The 18,378-nt window shown below is 37.6% G+C and overlaps 1 protein-coding gene across 1 annotated transcript in view; it reads right to left on the bottom strand.

The window, feature by feature from the left end:
* Positions 1–11,559, bottom strand: part of LOC126881237 (uncharacterized) — a 34,929-nt gene extending 23,370 nt beyond the window's left edge. The window contains exon 1 of the mRNA XM_050645389.1: positions 11,126–11,559. Within this exon, the coding sequence (XP_050501346.1) occupies positions 11,126–11,468 (343 nt within the window). The 5' untranslated portion in view covers positions 11,469–11,559. The remainder of the gene's footprint in view (positions 1–11,125) is intronic.
* Between the last annotated feature and the right edge of the window lie 6,819 nt (positions 11,560–18,378).

The raw sequence follows: 18,378 nt of genomic DNA, 5'->3' as shown, positions 1-18,378 counted from the left end.
GAAAAAGAGATGGCTATGATGTTATGTCATATCATTTAATCGACGTTTCGACAGGAATATCCTTGCCTTTTTCAAGATCATTACGTGACTAAAAAACATTTCGTCAAAGATACAATACCAAAATTTAAGAAAACATTTTGACTTACCCTGCATGTAAAGTTGGCAGTGAACAATAACAATAATAGACGTCACAAAATAAAACAATGTTAAAAACATAGGGACAGACCCACTAGTAGATACGTTTAAAATTTAGGTACTGTGTCGAATTATTGTGATGTTATATCGATGTTTCAAATATCAATCAATTAAATACCTAGTTGCTTCCGCATCATAGGCGTGCTGAAATTTCTTTTGTATTATATTTTAAATTAGATTATAATATAATTTGTTCAGATGTTTGATGTCCCTTTTGTCATTAATAGCATGGTTGTTCTTTTTTATTTCTATAGACTCTAGGAGCTCCCTCTTTTTCTTGTTGTGTTCAGTTTTTAAGATTTTGGTGTTGTCAAAATCGAATTTATGTTTTTTCTCGTTTTCATGTTTTGTGAGGGCCGTTGAGTTTTTTTTATCATATTTGTGAGAACGTATTCTTGAGTTGAGTAGCTGGCTGGTTTGTCCAATGTATACCCCATCGCAATCTGAGCAAGGGATTTCATATACTACATGCGATTTTTTTGATTGAGGAGTTTTTGTTTTTAGTTGTGTGAAATTCCTTTTCAATAGATTGTACCCTTTATGAGCAACTGTGATGTTGTGTTTAGATAGGAGATTTGCAAGCTGTTCTGATAACCCTTTTATATACGGAAGAGACATATAATTCTTCTTTATCTTGTTAGTTTTATTGTTATTCTGGTTGTTGTAGAAAGTATGTAGTCGCGACTTAAAAGTGTTTTCAATGAGATGATGGGGGTAAGAATTAAGCGTCAATGCTGTTTTTGCCTTTTTTATGGCCTGAGGTCTGTTTGTGGGGTATGATGCTGATCACCTGAAATCAAAACTCAAAAATACACATTTACCTAAAGAGTACAAATTAGTTTCGCTCGATGTCGTATCTTTATACACCAATATTCCAATAGCTTTGGCGAAAGATATTATTAAGCAAAAATGGAATGAAATCAAAATATTTACGGACATTCCACTAGAAGAATTTCTTTTAGCAGTTGAAACAACATTAAACTCAACATACTTTATATATAAAAACAAGTTCTTCCAACAAACAGATGGATGTGCTATGGGTGCTAGCATATCTAGTGCTATCGCTCAACTAGTTTTAGAGCACCTAGAAGAAATTGTCCTAAATAAAATAGATTTCGATATTCCTTTTTCTATCGTTATATAGATGACTGTTTGACTGCAGCACCAGAGGATAAACTGGATATTTTATTAAACGAATTTAATAACTTCCACCCAAAACTCAAATTTACATTAGAAATAGAAAAAAATTGTCAAATCAACTTTCTGGACCTGACTTTACATAGAGAAAATAGTATCATAACCACTTCATGGTACACTAAAAAAACCTGGTCATCGAGATATCTGAATTTCAACTCACATCATCCTCTGTCCCAAAAGAAATCAGTAGTTATTGGCCTAGCTGATAGAGCCATCAGATTGTCCGACCCCACAAACAGACCTCAGGCCATAAAAAAGGCAAAAACAGCATTGACGCTTAATTCTTACCCCCATCATCTCATTGAAAACACTTTTAAGTCGCGACTACATACTTTCTACAACAACCAGAATAACAATAAAACTAACAAGATAAAGAAGAATTATATGTCTCTTCCGTATATAAAAGGGTTATCAGAACAGCTTGCAAATCTCCTATCTAAACACAACATCACAGTTGCTCATAAAGGGTACAATCTATTGAAAAGGAATTTCACACAACTAAAAACAAAAACTCCTCAATCAAAAAAATCGCATGTAGTATATGAAATCCCTTGCTCAGATTGCGATGGGGTATACATTGGACAAACCAGCCAGCTACTCAACTCAAGAATACGTTCTCACAAATATGATAAAAAAAACTCAACGGCCCTCACAAAACATGAAAACGAGAAAAAACATAAATTCGATTTTGACAACACCAAAATCTTAAAAACTGAACACAACAAGAAAAAGAGGGAGCTCCTAGAGTCTATAGAAATAAAAAAGAACAACCATGCTATTAATGACAAAAGGGACATCAAACATCTGAACAAATTATATTATAATCTAATTTAAAATATAATACAAAAGAAATTTCAGCACGCCTATGATGCGGAAGCAACTAGGTATTTAATTGATTGATATTTGAAACATCGATATAACATCACAATAATTCGACACAGTACCTAAATTTTAAACGTATCTACTAGTGGGTCTGTCCCTATGTTTTTAACATTGTTTTATTTTGTGACGTCTATTATTGTTATTGTTCACTGCCAACTTTACATGCAGGGTAAGTCAAAATGTTTTCTTAAATTTTGGTATTGTATCTTTGACGAAATGTTTTTTAGTCACGTAATGATCTTGAAAAAGGCAAGGATATTCCTGTCGAAACGTCGATTAAATGATATGACATAACATCATAGCCATCTCTTTTTCTTTGTGAACCTAAGCCCAAGAAACCCAAATCAAAAAATATATATATATATATATATATATATATATATATATATATATATATCACTCGAACTTTTGATGTCACCTTTAACATTAATAGAGGAATCGTTAAGGAAGGTATAGGACATTTCGACAAATTTATTGTTCTCTTGATGAAGAACACTGGTGTTGTCAAAAGCCATGGAATGACCTAAGGAACGGATGTGTTTAGCTAGTGCACAACGATCGGGCTGAAGACGTAAAAACGTGCAAAGATTAATCTTTCTTTCTATATATATATACATATATATATATATATATATATATATATATATATATATATATATATATATATATAAAGTAGTTGTAAATATTATTTAATTATAATAAATAATCATTTCGTTTTGAACCGAAACAAGAGCCGTCTTATTTTAGTTAGTTCAGAGAGCGCCAAAAGCACTCTAACTAGTTTCAACTCTTGTTAGAGTTTCTTCAGAGAGCGCATATTGGATTCTCTCTGAACCACTAAAATTATGGCTGCCAGATTTGATCCACAAACGAAAGATCATGATGACATAGATGCTGTGGCGGCATCTGCTAAAGACAAATAATGAAAGTTTTACTTTTAATGTTAACAATGTTAAAAATAAAACTTTATTAGAACTAATCTTCTGGTTACACCATTCGTGAATTCTAAAATTTGCAAGCCCATGAATCGCCGGAACTAAGAATGCCGAGGGAGATCTATCAGGTTGCATCTCACTACCAGCCTTTACAGCACGGTAAAATTCGAACAACGATTAGTTCTCAATACTCAGAATAAGAGTATAACTAATAAAAATAATAAATATTCATTTCATAAATCATTTCGGTGTGAACCGAAACAAGACACGTCTTATTTTAGTTAGTTCAGAGAGCGCCAACAGCAGTCTAACTAGTTTTCCCTCTCTGGGACTGTAATTTTTTCCTCGACGCCGGTGAGAGGGCCGAGTAAGTGGTCTTGGTCCCTGAATTTGTGAGGGGAGCACGACCAGTGAAACCAAACACGGTCCCAGCGTCCAGCGACTGTGCACCGGGTGGTCGCCGGACACCGCCGCTGGACGCTAAAAGGTGCCGCAACTGGGGCGAGCAGTTGCGGCACCTTCGCCTTCAGCACTTATACATTTCCTTCCAACTTCCTTGCGGTTACCCTTACCCATAAATTTAATCTCGCCCACCCTCAAGAGTTTCTTGCCGGGGCCCGGTGGAGGGACCCCACGCACTGGGCAGGGGGTCCTCCGTCGGGCTCCGATCACAAACCTCTTTTCGAGGACATTCTCGACATACCCATCGTGAGTAGCCGCCATGTCTTACCCCACCTAAGCACCTTTCCCACCGCACATCCTTTCCAAATCCCGCGCTACAGGGGAGGCAGCAGTAACGCGGAAATTCCAAGTAGCCTGTGAATACAGACTGCTACTGCGTCCGGAGGCAACCGTGATAAAAAGCCTAGAGGAGTAAACCTCAATAAAATAATCCCCATTATCACGGTGGAAGGTATCGTGCCAAAGGTATGAAAGATGTGAGGGTTAGAGCATCACAAACGATCCCTTCGGGATACCTGGCGACCTCCCGAAATAACTTAGCCTTAGCGCGGCAAGGGCGCACTGCCCCGCTGGACTGTTGTTCGGCCCGACTCGTGGGAATTAGAATGGAAGTAAAAAATAATGACAATACAGTTGCGGTGGAAGGAGAATTTTTCTTAATTTTCTCCCGCTCTATAAGAACCGAGAGAACCCCTGAAAAGGCGGCAAGAAAGAGCAAGAGTGAGGCGGAAAAAAAAGTAAGAGTGACGGGGCTAATAGTTCTTCTGAAGTGCCGGAGGTCCACACGGACCTAGAACAGGAAGGGACGCCGGTAACTACCAGCAAAAGAAAGAGAGAGGCGGGCATAGGGCCAGGGCAATCCCCAGAACGACTAGAGAGTGTCAAAAAGATGAGTACAGAGTTGCAAGAGCTAAAGGAGACGATCACTGAGGTGCTGAGGTTGACTAAGGTCAATCCCAACACCAAAGTTTAAATCAAGACTGAGGTGGCGGGCTTAGATTGGCAGCTCACCAGGCTGGAGCGGTCTCTTAAGGAAATAGAAGGAGAGGTAGCAGATATGTGTGGAAATAAAAAGAAGAAATCTAAGGAGTCTTCCGTCTGTACAACAAGCGAGGGAACACAGACGTTTGCATCGATGGCTCCAACGAGTATCGATATCGGAATTCAGGCCAACCTGGAGGAAGAGTTTTCGGAGGAACAACGAGTGGCAAGGATTGAGAAGAGTATGAACGAGGGAGCGAATGCGAGTGCGGAAGATATAATGGTGGTGATTAGCGAGGATTGGCCGGAGGCTTTGTTCAGGAGGACGATCCGGAAAGAAGGAAGTTCCTTTTTATCTGGGAGCGACGTGGCCGTGGCCATAACGAGTAACGCTGGAGATGCGAGGGTGATTGAGAAGCTCAAGGAGCTTTATCCAGAGCTGCCAAGCTCCCCTGTTTCCGGTAACGAGACCGCAGGCGTGGGGACGGTATATGTAAGGGTCCAGCACGACAACGAGGAGGGTGAGCGAGTGTCTACTGAAAGGCGCGCGCACAAACTTATCCTCGGCAAGGGTGAGGAAGCGGACGCTGTCAAGTTCCTGTCAGCGATGAGATTGTTGACGGAAAAAATGGAGAAGGATGAAAGGAGCAGTGTAAATGTGTGGGCTCCGACAGCCTTGGGGATGGAGGTAGCCCGCAAGCTGTCGGAGTTGGCAGTGAGAGGCAGAAGCTTGACGGTGACCCTGTTCGGAGAGAAAGAGAGTGAGAGAAGACCCGCTGTCAAAAACGGGGTAGTTGTGCTAAGCAAGGCCAAGGATAAATTCTTTGCCGATATGGTGCAAGGGCTTCGCACGGGACTGGGAGAGAGGAAAGATGTAGTGGTAAAGCGAATGAGGAAAACAAAAAATGAGGGCATGGTTTTGGAATTGGACGGTGGAAGAGAGATGGCTGAGGAGGTCAGGAGGATCGTCTCCGCGGGCAACACCTGTGTTACCAAAGCGGTGGCGAAGGGTGGAGTGCCAAAAAAGATGATCTCCCTGATCGACATGGACTTAATAACCACGGAGGAAGACGTAATGAACGCGATAGAGGACTTTGCAGGGAGAAAGTGCGAATGTGAGGTGAAGGATATTCAACCGTCACACGGTGGCAAAATTGCCAGGGTAGAGGTAGAACTTTGCGTAGCAGAGAGACTGATCCGGAGGGAGAGACTGAGGGTGGGAATAATATCCTGTCTAGTAAAGGAAAGGGTTTTTATTGCGAGATGCCACAGATACCAGGCATTTGGGCACATAAGAGCGGAGTGTAAGGCAGAGAGCGAGCATAAGGGTTGTTGGAGATGCGGAGAAGAGGGTCACATAGCCAGACAATGCAATGAGAGTAAATTGTGGTGCGCAAACTGTAACGTAGAAGGTCATAGAGGTCAGAGTAGAGAGCGCCCGAAGTTCAGGCGTTTGGTTGACGAGGCCAGGCGTAGGTCTGCGAACGCAGTGCGGTAGATGTGAGCTCTTTGTCTGAAATGGCGAATAAAAATCGTTATCCTGAGTTAAGGGTTCTCCAGACCAACGTGGGTACGGCAAGATTGGCACACGATCTAGCCATTGCTTCCGTCGCTGAGGGAATGTTTGACATTCTCGTGGCGTCGGAACCAAACCCTACCTTGGTCAGGAATCGTGGCTGGTATGTGGACGACTCGGGTCGCGTCGCTGTATGGATCCGGAATTCAAAGTTAAGGGTGAGAGAGATCGAAGCCCACATGGGCTTCCTGTGCGTAAGGCTGGAGAGAGTGAGTCTCGTTTGCTGCTATATCTCTCCAAATATACCAGTGAATGAGTTCGAATGGAAAATGAATGAAATAATGGAAGAGGTGAGGAAAGAGAGTCGTAACGGATGTGTAGTGCTCGGCGACTTTAACGCGAAATCCGCGGCTTGGGGTTCGCCGATCACCGACACCAGAGGGCAAGTGATGATGGAGTATGTGGGTGCTCTTGACCTGGTTGTGCTAAATACAGGCCTGGAGCCTACGTTTGTGAGAGGTGAGTCTGGAACATATATCGACGTCACCTGCGCTACGCAGGCGACAGCGCGATGCGTGAAAGATTGGGCTGTGTTACCGGACTACACTGGGACCAACCACAGATTTATCGGCTTCGCGATAGGCGGGGCAGGAATTTCCACAAGAAGGTCCTCCGCGCGCGAGACGGGTATTCAAGGAAGCCGTCAGATAAACTGGGACGTATATGAAGAGAGAGTGCAGTGGGAGGTGCAATGCGTCCGGCACCAACCACCTACGGTGGAATGTCTTGAACGAGCTATGAAAGCCGCGCTGAGTGATAGTAGAACGAGCAATGTGCACGCCAGCAGAATGCCTTACTGGTGGAATGATGAAATTGCAATACTGAGAAGAGAGTGCATCACGCTACGCCGGAAAATGACAAGAGCGAGGAGTAGAAGACAGGAAGAAGTAGTGAGAGATAAAGAGAGAGAGTATAAAGCTCGGAAGAAGGATTTGAATAGAACGATCCGAGCCGAGAAGAAGAGGCACTGGAGTGATCTGTGTAGCAAATTGGATGAGTACCTCTGGGGGGACGGGTATAAAATCGTAATGAAGCATTTTAAAGCGTATCGTCCGTACGACATGCCGCTGGACGAGAAACTTAAGATTGTCAGGGAGTTATTCCCGCCCGGAATTTGGCATGGTGTGCGGAGGGACGTGAATGCGCAGCGGGGTGTACCCTTCTCCCCTGAGGAGCTCGCTGCGGCGGCGGAGTCCCTCAAGTCGCACAAGGCTCCCGGTCTAGACGGAATACCACCAGAGGCGATTAAGTGTCTGGAGCGATTGGAGCCTGCGTGGCTTTTGGGCCACATAAATGCCCTGCTTGAAGCACAGGTGTTTCCCGAGTCTTGGAAGATCTCTAAGCTCGTACTCCTGCCGAAAGGTGCCGGAAAGTATCGGCCTATTTGTCTTCTTTCCAGTATAAACAAGCTGTACGAGAGGATGTTGCGTGAGAGAATCAAAGGGGTGATAGAGAGATCCGGGGGATTGTCCCCAAGGCAGTACGGATTTTGTAAGGGTAAGCACGGTAGATGCGGTGATGGAGGTGTTTCGAGCTGTGGAAGGGAGGGGAGATCGCAACAAGTGGGCGGTTCTGCTCCTCTTCGACGTTTGAAACGCTTTTAATTCGTTACAGTGGTCCTCTGTGCTAGGTCCTCTGGCGGCGAGGAACTGTCCCGCATATTTGATGAATGTCGTGTCGGACTAACTGTCCGAAAGGAAAATTATGGTAGAGAGAGGCGTGGTTGTAGACGTTACGGCTGGGGTGCCCCAGGGGTCCGTCCTTGGCCCGTTGCTATGGAACTTGGCATACGACGGTGTCATTCACTGCGAATTCGGAGAGGGGGTAACCCCTTCGCGTTCGCGGATGATCTCGCGGTGCTGGTAGTAGCGCGGGATAGGGAGGAACTCCTGTTCCGGGTATGGCATGCAAGTGTGCTGATTCAGGACTGGATGAATGACCATGGTTTGAGTCTCGCGGCGGAGAAGACGGAGACGGTAATCCTTAAAAGCCCGAGAAAGAGAGATGGAATGGTGTTTGACTGTGCGGGCGTGCGGATCACTCCTAAGAAGTACGTCAAGTACTTGGGAGTGGTCTTACATACGAATGGTGGTTGGGGAGAGCACGTCCGGGAGGTGACCCGGAAGGCAGCGGAAAGAGCGGCTGCGCTGGGGAGGATAATGCCTAACATCGGGGGACCTAAATCCGAAAGGAGGAGGGTTCTACACGGTGTTGTTCAATCCACACACCAGTCTGGAGTGCCGCTGTGGAAATACAGGCATACAAGATGTTTTTGGTACGCGCGGACAGAACTAGTTTGCTGCGGGTGGCAAGTGCTTACAGGACTGTGTCTGCTGCTGCCCTGTGGGTGATCACCGGCTGTGTTTCCTTACATGTGTTGGTGAGTGAGAGAGATAGGATGTTCCAGCAGAGAAATAGAGAACTACAAGGGGAGAACGTTAGAAGTGAGGAGAGGGCCACATCTATTGAGATGTGGCAGGCCGAGTGGGATGTAACGGAGCATGTGGCGCAGTGGACGAAGTCACTGATACCGAATCTGCGAAGCTGGCTGGACTGCGGGCACAGGCGCCTAGAATATTGTCTGACGCAAGTGCTCACAGGACATGGGAGCTTCCGTAGCTACTTATACAGATTCAAAAAGACCGAATCGGACAATTGCTTGTACTGTGGGACTTCGGACACTGTGTCACATACCCTTTTGGAGTGTGTCAGATGGGCAAGGGAAAGGAATGAGCTGGAAAGAGTGTTTACGTCTGTGAGAGAGATGGTAGAGAAGATGGTGATGGATGAGCGATGGTGGGACAAAATCCACAATTATGTGAGAAAGGTTTTGTCGATAAAAGAGAAGGAAGCGCGGGAGCTAGACGCAGTCCTGGCAGGTATCGAGGAGGCCGAGCTGGGCCCGCAGAGGTAGGAAGAATGAGAGGTTGACAGCATATGATTGAAGGACGTAGTGGTCGGATGAGTGCGAGAGACGGAAGCTAATGAGTGATAACGAGTGACTGAGAATCGGGTAAAAGAAGGACATCAGGGAGAAGTCATGCCTTAACGGGCGATTCCAACCTGATGCCCTAGTATGAGAGGGGTGGGGTTTAGCTGGTCCCGGCCACATCGGAGTTACGGAGGGCAGGGAGGTCCGATTTAGGGCCAAACTGGTCGACGTGACACTGATAAGGTTTCAGCTCAGGAACCCAGCACTGTCGGAAATGTTTACCTCCGTCGTCTGTTTGCAGATTCCCCACGTAGTGATGAAAAAAAAAAGGTCCAACTGGTTTCAACTCTTTTCAGAGTTTTTTCAGAGAGCGTATATTTGATTATCTCTGAAGCAGTAAAATTCTGGCATCCATAAAGTAAAACTTTCATTCATCTTTAGCAGATGCCGCCACAGCATCCATGTCTCATTATGATCTTTTGTTTGTGGACTGAGGCTGGCGGCCAGAATTTTAGTGGTTCAGAGAGAATCAAATAGACGTTCTCTGAAGAAACTCTAACAAGAGTTTAAACTAGTTAGAGTGCTTTTGGCGCTCTCTGAACTAACTGAAATAAGACGGCTCTTGTTTCGGTTCACAACGAAATGAATATTTATTATTTTTATTAGGTAGTTCTACTCCTATTCTGAGTATTGGGAACTAATCTTTGTTGGAATTTTACTGTGCTGGACAGGCGGGTAGTGGGATGCAACCTGATAGATCTTCCTCGGCCTTCTTAGCTCCGTCGATTCGTTGGCTTGCAAATTTTAGAAGCCACGAATGGTGTAACCCGAAGATTAGTTCTAATAATGTTTTATTTTTAATATTGTTAATGTTAAAAGTAAAACTTTCGTTCGTATTATTTAAGAGGATGGGTACGTATTTTCGGCTGCAATGCTATTCAAATGGGGATTCATTTTTTTCGAATCCTGAGAAAACTAATAAGTATTTTTGAAAAATTTAAACGCAGAATGAAGGATTACGTTATTAGTGAGGGCCGAAAGTCACTGAGAACTTCTATAATGTTTATTTTAATAAGTTACAGAAGTGAAAAACTAAGAGAAAATTTAGTGTGATTTTTAATTTCAAATATCTCATTCAAAATAAACTTTTTATTTATTCTAAGGGACTTTCGGCCCTCGGTAATAATTTAGTCTTTCAGTCTGCGTTTAAATTTTTTAAAAGTATTTATTAGTTTTCTCAGGATTCGAAAAAAATGGACACCACGTCCGTGGTAATATTTTCCAAATCGAACTTTGTCTTACAACGCACTCAGTCGAATAGAATATTGTCAGCATATTGTCAGTCAGACCGTGACAATCAGTGACAATTTTAAATATTTGATTTGGCATCGGGAATAGTTGTTGATTAAATATTATTGATATATAAATAGTGTATTTGATAAATAATTGATTTAAGACGTGAACTTAATAAAAAGTTATTAATTGTGTATTATTTGTGGAAGATCCAAGCAAAGAATAATATATTCTGTGATCCAAGTATTTTGTTGTTAAAGATGTTCAAAATTGTAAGCGTTCCATAGTAACAACATATTATTAAAAAATCACTTTAACACTTTTCCTCTTTTCTCGATTGAGTATTAGTTTTTGTTGTACATATAAATTATTACAATCACTGAATAGATAGTTAGTGAAAAAATTATCACATTTATTACCTGAATTATTAATTTGCAATTATACAATAAATAACAGTTATCCAAGAACATTCAAAAGCCATCTCTTTAAGTTAATGATGACATTTTTAAGTAGAATGACATTCTAGTAATGTTTACTTATCCATACCAGTGTGAATTTTACTGCACGTAATTTGCCGTGTAAAGACAGAAAAAGTAGGGATAGCCGTAAAATATTTGCGAATTATGTACCCATGGCCTTAATTAGTTATATTAATTATAGTTGTAACATTACCTGTATTGGGTACTTTATTTTGAGTTTCAATACCGCCATCACTCGACTTTCCTTCTGCATTTTCTCTTCCAGTACAGGGATCAATCTGGTGGGAATGGGAATATATTTTGTCACCTACAGTATGCAGTGCACATTTGGCAACTTTTACACCAGTTTTAACTTTCTGCACAATCTCTCCGGTCGTTTGTTTAATCGTGCTGATAGCTTCAAGGCTACGCTTTACTATATTCTTTCTTTCAACTCTCTTTTCTACTGATGCTGAGAATACATGGCAGATTAACAAGCCACAAATACTCAAAAATAATATATTTTTCATGATTTTAACGTCAAATCTTGTAGGCATACAAAGTTTTTATATCTTTATTTCTTAGTTCATATAACGATACAATTATCGTCTAAGGTTAAAGGACAAATAATATAAAACGTAAATATTCGATTGTTGGAAATGCATGATAGCAGTTTTTATGGTAGAAGATTGTAACGGTCTTTATACAGGATTATTCAAAGCATAAATTTTAAAAATCGATACCTTCTTATCTTAGTTTTGCACAAGAACTAAAAATAATACGACCAAACTTAGAATACAGTAAAACATAAAATGCCAATTATAGTCCAGGCGCCAAATAGAGGTCACCGTTTCATTTTCAATTCTGATGGACAAACTCAACGGTTTCTTAAGGATTTTTGGCTACTGATTAGGAATTTCGGCGATTGATTTTGATCCGAGTGGTCAAAAAATTGTTATAAACACTTTAATTGTTTATAATTTGTTTATACGGCTCTGGCTCATAAACTAAAAGATATAAAAAATGTTTCAAATAACATTTGTTCCTTAATAAAAAACGAAGAAAAAAACGTTTACTAAACTGAAATCCAACAATTATAACTCAAGATATTGTAAAATAAGTTCACAATGCAAATTGCAAAATAAGTATTTTTCGAAGCTTTATCGATCGTAACTTGGTTTCTACACATGCAATTGAGCCCTAGAAGATCTTATTTTAAAGATTAATTAATAGTCTTCAAAAAAAAGCTTGTTAGATTACTTTATCTTCATTTCTTTTAAATTTATACCCGTTTAAGTTTATAATTTTCTTAAAAAAATTGTACATTAATTTGTTTATAAGGGTTTCAACCAAATTTGAGCTATAAACATTTATACTTTAATTAACAATAATTATAGAACAACTTAAAAGGAACAATTTGAGCTTACGAAAATGTCCGTAAGTTTAGTTTTGGCCAAGATATCGATATTTAAATGGCGCGCTATGGGGCGCAAGATCGGCTCACCGCGTAAAGGTTCACTCGCTAACTTCTAAATGCAAATTATAATTTCTATGTATTGTAGTGCTCTACTTTATCTCTTTATTTAGATTGATTAGCAAATTCTTAATTTAATTAATTATTCAATTACTTTAATCACTGCCTATGTGAAACAAAACCAAATCCAAATTAAATATTCCAATAAATATTATTCTCAGGGCTAATTTTGTATTTGATACAATACCTATGATTTGTGGCTTCTAGTATTTCTAGTTGCTTACTTCTTCCAGGATGGAACAGGGAAATTAAAAACATTCAATAACATATAAATGTAATATATTATTCATTTACCAAATAAGCCGTGTACATCTAAATTTAACTTTGTTGCAACAATTTCTTACTTAATAAATCAAACTTTAATTCTGATATCTCTTTGTTTTAACAAAAAAAAAAAAAAATTTAATTAATGATTATTTTCTCATACTAAATTTAATAAAATTTACTTTTATTCATTTGAATTGAATTCTTAAATTTAAAATAACTAACTGCGTTATAGTAATGTTCAATAAACAAATAAGCAAATATGGTTTTGATATAAACAAATTCTCTCCATTCCGACAAATGATTTGACTAAACTTTTTTTTCTTCACTTCCTCTTTTTCCGGATTGCGTCGTCCTCGATTCTCCCAACGTACTCTCTGGATGTTGAGAAAAGGTCCCTCTCGTCCAAACTGCTTCCAAAACAACACACAGGACTTGCTCGAATTCTCTTACTCAATTTTCTCCTTGCTCGATATCTTGTGCAAATAGATATCAATCAGCTACTCGTTCTAGACAAAACAAAGGAAGCTCCCTCGGAGCAGGAAATTTAACTTTTCAACCGGTCGACAATTTGGTTTCAACTTAATTCTGCTCGCAAAGGCCGATAACACCACTCTACACTGATTTCTCACTTTTGAAAACTCGACTGCTTTCACCAGGTATCCATTATACAGTGACCCTCTTTACTCTAGCAAATTCAGACTCCAACTTTCTTATCCCTTCTACCGATCTTTTCCACCCAATCAAAAACAAGCCTCTCTCACCTTTCATACCCATTTCTTAAGAACCAAATATTTTTCTATATAACTTTCCAATTTGTCAAATTTTAAGAAATATCCTAATTAGTTTTTTCCTACATGCTACTTTTACTTCTAAAAACTAAAACAATGTGTTTACCATCATTAAACCTTCCCGGAAACATTTTAAAAACATTATTGTTCTCGCCAAACGATATGTCCACTTTCTAATCCCGAATTGTTTGTTAGTGTACCAATTCATTTCGTCGAATCATTATCACTAATCGTTTTCACTTTCCCGAAACACTGTTTAATAGCTAAATTAGATTGGGATGAGAAACTATGATATCATGGTCTTTGATATAAATTTAATTTTTTTTAATGATGAACTATAAATTTTTTTGAATTTCTTTAAAAAACAATTCTACAACAGTATATATACGTTATCTTCACATTTCATTTTTGAAGATCCTAATAAAATTTTATTTTTTTAAAGTTAATAACAAAAATTTTAGCCACCTTTGAGCTTCACATTACAAAATTAGTTAGAATGTTACAGGGTGTTCGATAACACAGTGGCAGACCAAACTTATTGTTTTTTTTTTAATGGAACACCCTATATTTTATTTTAAATTCGAAGTTCTGTTAACTTCTCCATCACAAAAATATAAAGGTTTGTTATGTTATACAGGGTATTTACAAAGTTATAACCAATTTTATATGAAAATCGTAACAAGTTCAACTCCCTGTATAAATAAAAATAAGCAAACAACAATGGTTTATTAATGCCATATTTTTTAACGTATTGTCAACATTTTCAAGAATGGTCGATATTGCTAATTTTCTTTATAACAAATACAGGGTGAGTCAAAACGCAAGTACATTATTTTCTCAGTAATTTTAAATGGAACACCCTGTATTTTATATCACTATTGAAAAGTACCATTACCGTACTTTAATTTTTAGATAACAGTCCCTACGTCTAAATTTATTAGTTTTCGAGATATTTTCATTTTTCAATGGATCAGTAGCGTGGCCACCCAAATCACCAGAGTTTAATAAACTGGACTGATTTTTTTGGGGTTACGTTAATAATGAAGTTTATAACATACCTCCAACAACAAGGGATGAGATGAAAAATAGAATACAAAGTGTATTTCGATGTGTTAATTTACAAATGCTCCGTAGAGTAAGTAGCTCATTCAATGATCGTTTTTAGGCGTACATAAATGTGTTAGGAGATAATTTTGAACACCTTATGTAATTAAATATTAAACATATTTTATTAAAAGTAGCTTCAAATTTTTTCAAACATGTTTTTTTGCAAAATGTATTACTGATAAATTATGTTTCGTTCTTTATTTGTTACATTGTTACATTTACATACAAAACTAGTGTTTAATTGTCTTCACAAAATATTGTATTTTGTGTTTGTGTGTTTTTTGTTAAATTTATTACTAATTTTCTTTGTTTATTTGTTGCATTTACATACATAAAAAGATAGTTTTTAATTGTTTCAAAAATGTTGCATGTAGTGGTCGTGTTTTTGTTTGTAAAATGTATTACTAATAAATTATTTTTATTTCTTTATTTACTACAGTGTTACATTGATTACCAGATTGATAATCGGTAATCTTCAATTGTCAATTCAGTTATGGCTTATTTCAAATTTAGATAAATTTATACACCTAAAATAATTTGCTCTGAAAAATGAAAATATCTCGAAAACTAATAAATTTGGGAATAGGGAATGTTATATAAAAATTAAAGTCCGTTAATCTTACTTTTCAATAATGATATAAAATACATGGTGTTCCATTTAACATTACTGATAAAATAATGTACTTGCGTTTTGACTCACCCTGTATTTGATATAAAGAAAATTGGCAATATCAATAATTTTTAAAAATTTTGACAATAAATAAAAAAATATGGCATTAATAAACCATTGCTGTTGTGCTATTTTTATTTATACGGGGAGTTGAACTTGTTACGATTTCCATACAAAATTGGTTATAACTTTGTAAATACCCTGTATAACATTACAAACCTTTATATTTTTGTAATGGAGAAGTTAACAGGATTTGGAATATAAAATAAAATATAGGGTGTTCCATTTAAAAAAACAAAAGTTAGGTCTGCCACTGTGTTATCGAACACCCTGTAACATTCTAACTAATTTTGTAATGTGAAGCTCAAAAGTGGCTAAAATTTTTGTTATTAACTTTTATTGCTATCTATTACTATAGCGGAGCTATTGAGCTTTACCCTACTAATCAATCACCCTGTATTATAGTGCCCCAGCGCCTTATCCTTAGAGATTATATCCATCTTTTGAATTTCATAGTTGATTTAACTATGTAAGAAATTTAATCAACATTTAAAGGGTTTTACCTTTGTATTTTTGGGTTAAGTTTGTATTTGATTGAGCTTGTCAAGCTTTGTACCACTGATGATGCTCTTTTTCGAGAGTAAACGTTCTGTGATATTTGTGGCCTTTTTATGGGTTTTTAAATAAATATACCTTTTAATAAGAGAAAAAAGTTTTTCATTAAATTTACCTAAAAACTTCCTTCTATAACATTCGCTTTTTTTCCTATACAACAGGGCGTTTAGGCCATAACGCCCGCTTATTATGTCCTAGGTCCTAAAGGGTACCCCCCGTTAAAATAAGCAAAATGCCCTCACTCCCAGAATTCAATTTTATTAATTTTTTTACGTTCTATGCAACTAAAAAATGGTATAACGCGGATTTTTAGCTCGCCACCCCTTTACTCCTCCCCCCACAGCCAAAAACGTAGATTTTTAGATTTAATTTTTTTTAGTTGGGCTGCAATTGATTTAAAAATTTTAAAAAATTTACACGTGTAGCTGAGGCTTTTGCAAAACATGTCCATTTTATTGACCCATAGATCGAGTGTACATAACCTCAATTTTTTTTACCTTTTTAAAACCTATAACTTTTTTTTTTGGAAGCGGCTGCAGGTTAAATTTTTTTACATTTTGTGTATTTTGTCAAAAGCTATCTCCCTGATTTTTTTTTCAGATTTTTCCGTCAGGTGCGCCATCTTAAAAAATCCAGAAAACTGTTTTTTAGGGGGTTTTGGGGATTTTCTCCATTTTATAGACTGCAACATAGATCAACTCAAGGTTTTGTTAATAGATTATGTATAATTTAAAATAACTGAGTATATTAGGTTATTCAAAAATTGGGCGAAACACTTTTAAACCCCCAAAAAACATGTTTTTTTAAAGTTTTGTAAGGATTTTTGTGGGTCTAATTATATTTTTTGTGGTCGATACAGCCTGAATATTTTTTTATTTTGTTTACGTTCTATATGATTTTAAAAATTTAGGACTCACCGCAATTTTAGCCCACTTTCCCTATTCCCCCTCCCCCACAGCCAAAAATGTCAATTTTTCGATTTTATTTTTTTTTTAAGTTGGTTTACATTTAAATTATAAATGTTATTCTGAAGCTATTTCTTTGTGGCATTTTTGTAATTAACTATTTTAAATGGTCATTTTTTTAGTTAAATTGTGGCTTATTTCCCATTTAGAATAGGTAATAATTATTAAATTATAAATTACAAAAAATTCACACGCCCAAGCTGAGGCTTTTACAGAACATCTATTTTTATGGACCCGAAGGTCGAGTGTACATATTATAACCTCTTTTTTTGCTTTTTAATAGGTACGTATAATTTTTGGGGTAATGGCTGCATGTCTATTTTTTTTGTTTTGTGTATTTTATCAAAAACTATATTTCTGACTTTCTTCAGATTTTTCCGTAAGGTACGTCATCTTCAAAAATCCGAAAAACTGGTTTGTTCGGTGGTTTTTAGGGATTTTCTCCATTTTATAGACTTCAAAATAGATTAACTCAAGGTTTTTTTATAGGTTATGTAGGTATAATTTGAAATAACTGAGTTTTTAGGGATATTTTATATAATTTGCTATTGAATAAACTTAAAAACAACCGGCTAGTTTTCACAATCATAAACTTGCCAGGATGACACGTTCCACAATTAAAATTACGTTTCACAATTAAAACTTCCCCTGTTCCAGTGTTCCCGTACATCAAAGTTTGTCCGACTAGACACCGTTAAGCTATTAACATATTTTCAGCTTGCCATTAATCAACTTTTTTTGGTACGCGGGACCCAGGCCGAATATTTTTTGAGATCAATACAGCCGGAATATTTTTTTTCATTTTTTTTTACGTTTGATGTGTTTAAAAAATAAGCCTTAGCCCAATTTTAGCCCTCCTCCCTCTCAAACTTCCCAATAAATCATCATTTTTTCGTTTTCAATTTTTTTTTTCTCAGTATATCTGTTGCTCAGTTTGTCCTCAAGTAAACTTCATTTAACAAAATAATTTCAAATTTTTGCAATATTTTTATATCAAGTAAAGATTTTTATGTAAAGTAAAGATGTCATTGCGATATCTTTTGGGTAGGATACAAAAAACAAAAATAAAACAGAATAATCAATTTAAGGAAAATACATTATTTTAATATATCATACTTCTTGTCGTTTTTTGAATCAAAACATTTTGTTTTTTGTTCATTAGTTTGTATTTAGTAGGTACCCTAATATTACCTTAGATTATACATATTCTAATTATTCAAACATGTGCTTGTATGTACCATGTACATAACCTATATCTCTGACTCTACCTATTATAATGTCATTTTGCTTCAGTTTACTGCCACGTAAAACACCATAAAAAGAATAAGGAAATTATTACCAAAGAATATATAGCTCCGTATATACTCGTAGAGTATTCGAAGAGTATATTCGTTGGTATTACACTTTACAGTTCTAAAGTCTTCCTCGCTGTCTTCCAGAGGTGTAACCAACCAGGATGATCGTAAGGGGGGGGGTTACATCTACTTGAAGGTCTCTGGGGGTATGGAATAATAATGGTGT

Source organism: Diabrotica virgifera, chromosome 1, assembly GCF_917563875.1.
Source record: "Diabrotica virgifera virgifera chromosome 1, PGI_DIABVI_V3a".
Lineage (NCBI taxonomy): Eukaryota > Metazoa > Arthropoda > Insecta > Coleoptera > Chrysomelidae > Diabrotica > Diabrotica virgifera.
The sequence above is the reverse complement of the archived record's forward strand: the minus strand, read 5'-3'. Positions and strand labels throughout refer to the sequence as shown.